This window comes from Phyllobates terribilis, unplaced genomic scaffold, assembly GCF_046119375.1.
Source record: "Phyllobates terribilis strain yellow unplaced genomic scaffold, ASM4611937v1 Scaffold_2__4_contigs__length_985480577, whole genome shotgun sequence".
In the NCBI taxonomy this organism is placed as follows: domain Eukaryota; kingdom Metazoa; phylum Chordata; class Amphibia; order Anura; family Dendrobatidae; genus Phyllobates; species Phyllobates terribilis.
In genome coordinates this window covers 113,739,558-113,749,295 of record NW_027362762.1, presented here as the reverse complement: position 1 = coordinate 113,749,295, position 9,738 = coordinate 113,739,558, and the positions used below count along the sequence as shown (strand labels likewise).

At 39.1% G+C, this 9,738-nt stretch overlaps 1 protein-coding gene across 8 annotated transcripts in view; it reads right to left on the bottom strand.

Moving 5' to 3' along the window:
• Positions 1–557: 557 nt before the first annotated feature.
• The window catches only part of FRY (FRY microtubule binding protein), a 444,805-nt gene continuing 435,624 nt past the window's right edge, over positions 558–9,738 (bottom strand). For all 8 annotated transcript variants that reach the window (XM_073662506.1, XM_073662507.1, XM_073662508.1 and 5 more), the window contains 3 exons: positions 5,356–5,466; positions 2,890–3,092; positions 558–2,023 (listed from right to left, as the gene is read on the bottom strand). In XM_073662506.1, the coding sequence (XP_073518607.1) occupies positions 1,765–2,023; positions 2,890–3,092; positions 5,356–5,466 (573 nt within the window). In that variant the 3' untranslated portion in view covers positions 558–1,764. The remainder of the gene's footprint in view (positions 2,024–2,889; positions 3,093–5,355; positions 5,467–9,738) is intronic.

Sequence of the window (9,738 nt, the reverse complement as noted above, 5' to 3'; positions counted from 1 at the left end):
AGAGATTTGCGCCGGGTTGAACAGTTACTAACTACCTGCCTGTAAGTTCTTAATGCAAAAATAATAAAAGTCCCAGATAACCCTTTTAAGTTTCTTCTTAAGTCAATATCAATGCTTCTTTGAAGAGCGTTTCTACACGACTTAGGGTATGAACTCAAACCAGTTTCTCCATTTTTAAACAGCTGTTTCAGGGTTCTTACCCTTCATCAGTGCAAAGTAGGAGACAAGTTGGCTATATCCCACATCACAAGTCAAGGCTCTTTTAAAGGTCAATATTGACTTATACTATTATTACTACAAATAGGTAAGACTAAAGAACTTGTTATTCTTTGTCCCCAAACACATTAGACTAAAGTCGTCCAAACCCGCCAATATTGGCCGATAATATAATGTGTATGGGAGCCTCCCAACTCTTCTCCAACAGATGACTTCGCAATGGCTGGATCCTTTTCTTCACCCAACTTCAATAGCCGATCCTTTTGTTCTGCACAGAGATAAGCCAGCGAAGCATTCCTGTATATGGAGCAGCTGGAAAGTACATTAAATTACTTCAGCAATTGTTTAGTGACTGAACAACTTTATCATATATTTCAGTGAATGTACTCAACAAAAATAATCTTGATTACCTCACAAAACTGTCAGTATTATGTACAGGGTGAATAAGTTACATAGATTAGGCGTGAATGGAAATGACTCAAAATGTGCAAAAGAATTTCATGCGATTCAATTCACACTCGACAGCAGAAATTCCAAGAAGGAAAATGTCATACATATATACCAATATATATATATTAATATAATATGCATATAATAAATGAAAAAAAAAATAATTTCCAATTAAAAAAAGAAAAAAACAAGAACTCTTCATTGCAACAACTTATCGTCCAAATATACATTAAATAAAAGAGAAAAATGCATGCGTGACAGATGAAAAAGATGTCGTCGTTCTTCAAACTTCCACTTTCAATATGGTAGTTAAGTCATATCAGCCTTCTTTTTCATTGTATAAATAGTCATGAAAAAAAAAAAAAAGCAAGTCTGTTTAATAAAAGGCAGCCAAAATCCTCAAGAAGTTAAAATGGCCTAAATCAATGGGGGTGATCTGAAACAGTTCTCGACTATGATCAAGTACATTTGTCGCAGCAGCCTAGCAATTCTAGGAAATGTCTGTCATAGCAGCGTGAAATACAGTAATCCTCCAAATTACAGTGTACAACATAATTGTAGTCTGCTCTCAATCCGCCTTCATATATACAGGCTCTCAGCTATTGACCCGTCATGACATCCAGTATTCTTCTATGGCCAGCCTCATTCTGCCTGTTGACTGTTCATTGACAAATTAAAAAGTATCTGAAAAGTATAGTAAGAGCAACAAAAAATAGACTATATATATTTATATATATTATTCTGTGAAACATTGCACTTTTGCCATCCTAAGGTTTATAGAAAGGAAGTATGATTCGGTATAATAGGCTTTGGTACACAATGGAAGTCCCTTCTTTAGTAGTGAGATAAAGCATAACAGCGCTTCCGAACGGTTGGGGGGTAAAAGATCCACGAGGGCTGTCGCTAGACACCTCTATCCTTATACGCTATCGCTGCAGATGCCGTCATCTGTCCGCTTTGCTTGATAGACTGGCCTAAGGTTAGCAGGAATGGTAACAGTGTGACAGAGTCTTCCCAATATGGAGTAGATACTGAGCGACCTCAGTCCAACAGGGCTGCACCTCCAGTTGAGGAGAGAAGACAGACGATGGCTTCTTGTCAGAGACTAGTGCCGGAAACATTGGAGTCGGGGAGGTAAGTTGAGACGACACGGTAGTTCTGAGCACGGCGAATCATATCTCGAATCTCCATGTTGAGGTCCATGAGCTTGGTACAGATATCTGTTAAGTTTTGATTGGAGCCTACGAGGGCATACGTGCCGGTCTGCCCAAGTGTCTGGTGTCGGAAGTAAATGTTCAGTAGTGTTTGCACTTCATCGTCGGCGCTGCTACCAAATATGTCATTGGGCCATAGTTTCCTGAAAACACAAAAGGTGCTTCATTATTCAAAGACATAACATCTGAGACAAGGCCACCAACAGCATTTTCCTAATGCTACATGGAGCACTGGGAATCTTCCTTCCTTGTATTGCTGGCCCAATAATAAAATCTCCAAAATTTATTCTATGGCAAAACAAAAGGACCCGATTTAGCATTTGCGCTTTTTTTTAAGTCATTTTTTTTTAATGTCTTGTGGTATCTGTTGACGTTTTTTGCACCAAATTCTTCAAAATGGTGCAGGAGGTTCATGAATTGTGCATAAAGTCAAAACTGTTCTTTATTTTTGTCTAAACTTTTTAGCACAAAAAAAGTAGCATGTTTCGAGAAAATGTTAAAAAATTTGCGTTAAAATTTCAGTTGTACAAAACAAAAAAATCACTCCAGGGGTGGGAAACTGAAAATTTTTTAGACTTTTTGATAAGTCACAAATAATAAAAATCATCCAAAAACATCTGGAAACCCTAAACTCTGCCCAGAGTGATCAACTAAAAAAACAAAAACGACAAACACACAAAAAAGTGACCAAAAAAAGTGCAAATGGAAGGCATACAACAAAAAATAGGAGCAAATGTAAAAATGAATCGTTATATAAGAGTGCATTTAGAGGAGGGGGGGGGGGACACAAGTCTTCAGGTCTATGCCCCCCTTTTAACTTGTGAGGAAATACATTGAAAATCAATTTCTTTACAACATTTTGCTTTATAAATTATTTTCACCATTTAGGCTTTGTTCACATTAGCCTTACAGCTTCTATTCATAACTGATCCATGACTGATCTGACAAATCCATTTCTAAACGGATCCCAACAATCTCTTGATTTAGCATGGAGGTTACACAGACTCACCGGCAATTGCGGATCTGACGTATTGCCTTCCCTAACTCATTGTTCTTTAAACACTCCAGCATGGACTGTATGGCGAACTCTGTGGAACTGAACGTTGGCTCGTATGGTGCAGAATCCATATTCAGGGACTCTGCGGCAATGTATAAACTTGCCTCCTTTAAGTTCTTCTTCAGTTCATTCAGTTCTCTTGACATGTTAAGCAACTAAAGACGCAATGACAAGAAGGAAATCACTAATTTTATAATATTTCTATATTAAATTATTTTCACGTCAACAATTCCGTTGTGTGGGACATTGATCACGAGTTGAAAAAGTCTCTGCCAGGTGCTGCAGATCAACATATAATGAAAAAATAGAAGGTGATCTGCAGTACCCAGCAGCTGCAACTACACAGTGACTGAAGCTGTGCTGTCTTTACACTGTTTATATCCAGCCACTACTGGAGCTGATAACAGCTGACTGTCAGGGTGTCGGGTGTCAGACCCCACCAATCAGTTATTCATAGATCATCAATACAATATCAGTAGAAATCCCCCTTTAAAGACTGAGTTTGTCACTGTGTTCATGTCAAATCACCCTCCACAATCATGAGAGCCCATAAACTGGCTTTAATATGTTACATAAATATCAGTTAATGTATAATACTCAGGTACTGCTTAAAAATCCTAAAATATGTGTCACAATTTGGTCCCTGATCTCAGAAATTTTAGTTCATAGACAATATGCATAGATACCATATGGACAACTTTCACATCCATAAATGAATAGATGTTTTGTAGCATTATCTAAAAAATTAATAGCCTAAATAACTGATCCAACCTCAAGACATGAACATAATTCCCTACAACAGGAATTGGCAACCTGCGGCACTCCAGCTATTGTATATTGTATTTTTGTGCACCAAAAACGCGTCGCTTGGCAGAAAAATCGCAGGGACAATATGCCCTTTTATGATGCATTTTTACTTGCATTTTTGTTGCGTTTTTAGGCTGTGTGCCCACGTAGCATTTTTCAAGCGTATATGCTGCGGAATTTCCGCAGCGTAAACGCTTGAAAAACGCATGTATATCCGCACCCCATGGTCCCCAATGGGATTCCGCAAGTTCTATGCACATGCTGCGGATTTTTCCGCAGCGTTTATGCCGCGTTCAAAAATCCGCAGCATGTCATTTAATTTTGCGTTTCCGCAAGCGGAATTGCCTTTGTCCAATGCATAAAAAACGCAAGGCAATTCCGCATGTGGAAAACGCGTGATAAACGCGTGCGGAATTCCGCATGCGTTTTTCTGGGAGAGGACTTGCATTTATGCAGCAGAAATTTTCTGCTTCATAAATGCAACGTGGGCACATAGCCTTACTTGCTTTTTTATGCTACAAAAATGCTAAATGAATTAAAATGCTGCAGATTAAAAAAAAATAAAGAAAATTAATTGATGGTTAAAATCTGCAAAGAAAAAAAGCATCATGTGAATGAGATTTAAAAAATCTCATTAATTTTGCAAGCACGAAAAAACGCACAGAAAAAATGCCAGAAATACTCAACATTTGCACAAGCCTTAAGGCTACGTTCACACTGAGTTTTTTTTTGAGCAGAAACTGCTTCTAAAACTGTTGAAAAAAAAACCTTCAAAACTCTTTAGAACACCTTCACGAAAACAAGAAAAAGTCAGTTTTTCAACTCCGAAAAAAAGCTCAGTGTGAATTTATTTTCCTGGAACATATCCATGAGCGGTTTTGGAAGAGTTTTTTTTTCCTAATGGGATTTTTGATTGAACAACTCCTAGTTTGGAGAGGTTTCCTTCAAAAATCCTGTTCGAGAAGTGACATGCACTCTTTTTTTTTCCACCAGCGGGAAAAAAAACCTCAAAAACCTGATACGAACAAGAAAATGGCTTTCCCATAGACATGAATTGGAAAAGGTTTCGAGGTGAACTGTGGAGTGGATACGCTCCAAAAAAAATCATCAAAATACTCAGTGTGAACATATCCCATCTCCCATGTCCTGATAGCCTGCAGCTTCTGGGAGTTGTAGTTTCACAACAGCTGTTGGTTGCTGTCCAGCACTACAATCATACTGTGGATGTATATAATCATGCTCATTTGTAGGCCGGTTGAATAACCCTTTGGCTGTGAGAGGAGGCAGAATGTGTTCTTGCAGGCATGAGGCGCTCCCCGACTTTGGCCTTAGGTGTTAAGTTTTTCATTCTTTGCATGTATTGGAAGTGCAATATGCAAATTGCCTCTTCAGAGAAAGAGGACTAGAACTCTAGCGCCACCTATTGGAAGCAGCGATCCTCAAAGTCAATATCGACTTTGCATGGCTTATAAGTCTCCTAACTCTGACATGCCAGGCTTGGCTTGTCACTCTCCAAATGGAGAAACGTTCCCCCTTAGATCCCATGTATTGGAAGAAAATCCAAAATATGTGATAATTTGGCTTTTGTATGCATTGAATGCATGGACATACCTCGGGCATAGAGCTGACTTCATGGACTTGTCCAATTAGTTTACAATAAGACTGAAAAAGCAATAGCAGCTGGAAGTGAAGCTTATACAACCTTTGACAGAGTTCCAATTGCTGCGAAAGAACAGAGAAAAGCTCACGTTAGGAGAAATACATCACATCATTTAAAGCTGTACGTAAAGTTCACAACCCGGAAATCCAAAAGGTCTCATACAACTTAATGAGAATAAGGGAAACTACCAAATTACCAGATCCATAGTTCATATATTCTGCACTATATCCAATAGTGACTGTGGAGAGTCTTTCCATCTGAAAATGTTCTACAATTTCTATTTCCACTCACATTTCTTAGTATTTTCTCTGGAATTCTGGAGTTTCTCTAGTCATAGTAGGAGACCTCTCAAAAACTGCTCCAAACCATTTAGCATGGTACCAGTGCTTAAAGGAGTAATACCTATGGCGGCATGAACATATCCATTTTTTTTCATAGGGGTATTGTCCAAGAGTTTAATAAAACTATTTACACATCCATGTTTTTTTTTAACAGTTCGATGTGTCAATCTTTTAAACTCTGTTCTATGTCGATCAGATACAGTCCGTCAAGTCTATGGGCATCCATCAAAAATGGATGAAATTCAATCACCGGTTTTTACATCCCAAATGAGAAAAAAAACATGTAAACCAGTCACTTTCTGATAGATGTAAAAAAGGACACAGATGTGTGACTGTAGCCTAACAATGGTAGCTCCATGGTCCTTTGCCTGAAGATTTATCACTGCTGTGGATTTCCTGGCTACAGACTTCCAGGAGACACCAAATCTAAGAGGCATGAAACTTATTATATTTTTACGTTACCGCTTTTTGATTCACCAAATAGTAAAAGCCCTACATAAGGCAGGGTTCACATTAGGGGATTCCATTTCTCTTTTCTTTTCTAGGAACACAAAAATGGAATTCCAAGTCCATAACAGTTGCCAACGAGAGCAGAGGACCTCCACTAATTATTCTGGGATCTGACTGGCTTCCGTCATGTGTCTGTTTTTAGCACGGAAGGAAAAGATCATTATACATAGCTTTGTTTTTTTTTTTCCTTTCTAAAACGTATGACAACAAAAGTCAGACCGATCGGATAATAAAAGGGCTTGTCCTATATCCAATATTTATCACTAAGGCCCTTCTGCTTCAGTTTGCATCAGCTACTTAAGAGATCCATTTTGGATATTTCATTTATCTGTTCCTAGAATGGAATAGACAAGTGGTATTACCTAACAAAGATGGGAATGTAGCCTAAATCTTCAACTTCTCTCAGTTTGTTTTTAGGGTAAACTGGTGGCTTCACGGGACAAGCTCTCAAAAAGAGGCTAAATATTAACGAGTGGGATGTGTGAACTACTGGAAACCTGAATCTTTGGCATTTACATTAATGCATCTGATCTCACAATGACCAAAAACATGAGTATACAGTATCAGACCCATCAATGTACTCTCTAAAGAAAACCTGTAAGCTTTCTTGAGATGTTGCAGGTATTTCCAAAACAGACATATCAGGAGAGCTGACTTTTTAAACCAGCCATGTCATGGAGAAATGCTATATGTGAATGGTAGTTTCTTGTCTATCCTGGTGGATCAATACACAATTCAACCTCCCCGTTGATTAATGTCAGGTAAACACGCAGATATCACTGGGTTCTGCCAACAGTTTAATGTGTATGGGGGCACTGGCCAACTAATTGTTGGGAGAGATGTCGATTACACACGTCCGATTTCGGAGTGCCGGTCGTATTGTTGTCCCTGCGATAAGCCACCAGCCGAATTGTCAGTCAGTGGCTTTATCACAGAGAGCACAGGAGTGCTGTCGAGCGAGCACTGTATGGGAATCTTGGCTGAGATGACTGTTGGCTGACTGACCGACTGATGGTCATCTAATGTGTATGGCTAACCTAAACGTCACAGCAAGATCTTTCAGATTTAGCTGGATGTCAGGATATGGATTGGTGACAGATTAGATTATGGAAGACTACCAATGTCTTAAGCCCCCCATACACTTTAGAATGCTGTCAGCCGTCTCCCCCAACTCTTCCATACACAGGAGCGTTCACTCTGCCAAACGCTCCTGTTCTTTCAATGTAAGAGCTGCGGACACACGTCTGGCAGCATCTTATCTCTTCGAGAACAAAATCAGACATGCTAGATCCTTCTACCCCCGGACATCATGTGTTGGGGGCTCCCATATACTGTCGACATTGGCAGGTTTGGCCGATTTTAGTCTAATGTCTAATGGGGCCTATAGATTTCAAGAACAGCCCTCTGTGCTCCAGCCCAATTATTTTGCAGTTATTATGTGATGCTATTGTCCGCATGCCAGACACACAGATAAGAGTTTGAGATTAGGAGATTTTTGTGGATTTCTGCTGGCGTCAAATATATTTCACACAATTTACAAAAAACATCTAATAATTAATAAACATCTACTGAATCTTCCCTGATACACTCAGGTACTGAAAAGATCAGCACCAGGCTATGAGAAGGTTAAACATATTGCCTACCCTCAATTCCTAAGAACAGGGGACTTGAAAGTCCCCCATGTGAATGTTGCAGTAATGAGCATGTGTTACCACTGCTCCATTCTCCATCTATAGGAGCGGTGATTGCAAATGCTCATTCCAGCTTCATTCACACAGTGGACTTCAGGTCCCATTCTCTAAATCAGTGAGGACAACAGTTGCACCCCTAGGGATCATACATTTATCACAGGAGTGGAGCATGCGTGTGTTGTGTTGCAACGTAATGAAGTCACTGGGTGTAGCACGAGGTTTTCAGTGCCATGTTTTGGTGGCCTTCAGACTACCGATGTGACAACTGGACCAAGGTCCTGCATAACTTTTGGCTTAACTCCATTTAATCATCAATCCTGTGTTACATGATTTTATTTTAGGATAACCCCCTTCCAATGCATTAACCCCCTTCCCCTACCCTCCACCAACCTCTCTGTCTAAGCTTTCTTTTAAAATGACCCTCTGAAGTATTTAAGACCTAAGTATCTACACTGTGGTCTGCAACAAACTCCAAAAGGGCCACAAAATGTAAAAAATACCCTAGTATTAAAGGGAACGCATAATCAGAAAATTACCCATTCTTTAAATCAGATTTTTGTGTATAATGTGATTTTTTTTTAATTTTTGGATTTTTTTTTGGCCATATTACAATCTCTATTAAAAAAAATATATCATTATAAATCTTGCAATTTTCACATTGGTCACTGGGGATATTTTAGACTCCTACTTCTTGCTCATTATTAGAGGCAGGATTACAATGAGAGGTAACAACCTCTATGCACAGGTGATAAAACAGGATCCACCAACCACAATAGGGGGTGTCACAGCTGACCGTCTCCTCATTAGATGCTTTAATACAAAAGATAGGGTCGGAGTCAGTCTATTGCTGCTAATGTACATGTTGATTTCCTGAAAGAACAGGAGGCATAATACTAGGATAGCCCTAGTGGCCAGTGTGAAAACTACAAGAGTTTCATTTTTTTTATACAGTTTGTGACATGGAAAAAATACACATTGCCAAAACCTGATTTAAATAGTTGGTCATTTTCTGAATACGCATTTCCCTTAAATACAAGTGTTATGGCTCTGACCCTGGTACCAATCTCTGTAATATTATGACATTCCTGGGATCAGTGAGGCACAATAGTATTTACAGCTGCCACCAGTTAGGGAGACACAAGCAGGGGATGAAATAGTCATATGTGGCCCCCATCCCCATCCCTCTGGTTAGGGAACATTGACTTAGGATAATAGTAGCCAGCCTGAACCAACAGTAGCCAATGAATTATTAATTAAAATTGGAATAAAAGTTAGTATAAGGACACGTTCACACATTCAGTATTTGGAATGAATTTCACATCAATATTTGTAAGTCAAAATCAGGAGTGGAAAAGTATAATTGAAAGACGTCACCACTCCTGATTTTCGCTCACAAATACTGATGTGAAATACTAAATGTGAGAACGTGGCCTTAAAGTGATAAAAAGCAACGTCCGCAAAATCATACATTCCTGGAGGTCCTCCATATAAATATCTTGGGTGTTCCCCGGGAGTAGGACACCCAATTGTTAACAAATAATGCAATCTCCTGTCTGGATATCATGTGGAAACATTTTGTTATACAGATATCTGTGTTATACTCAAGAAGTAAAAAGACTTAGAGATCCCTCGAGATCCTGGTGGTGGGCTCCATAATTTGCAAGATTTTGTGGGGTAGGCGATTCAGCAAACACTGAATGGTCCGGTTAAATTTTCAGTTAGCTGTGTTAGTACAGGATTATCCATCTGAGCAAACATGAAATCATGACATTGAATAGAAAATAGTAAAGAA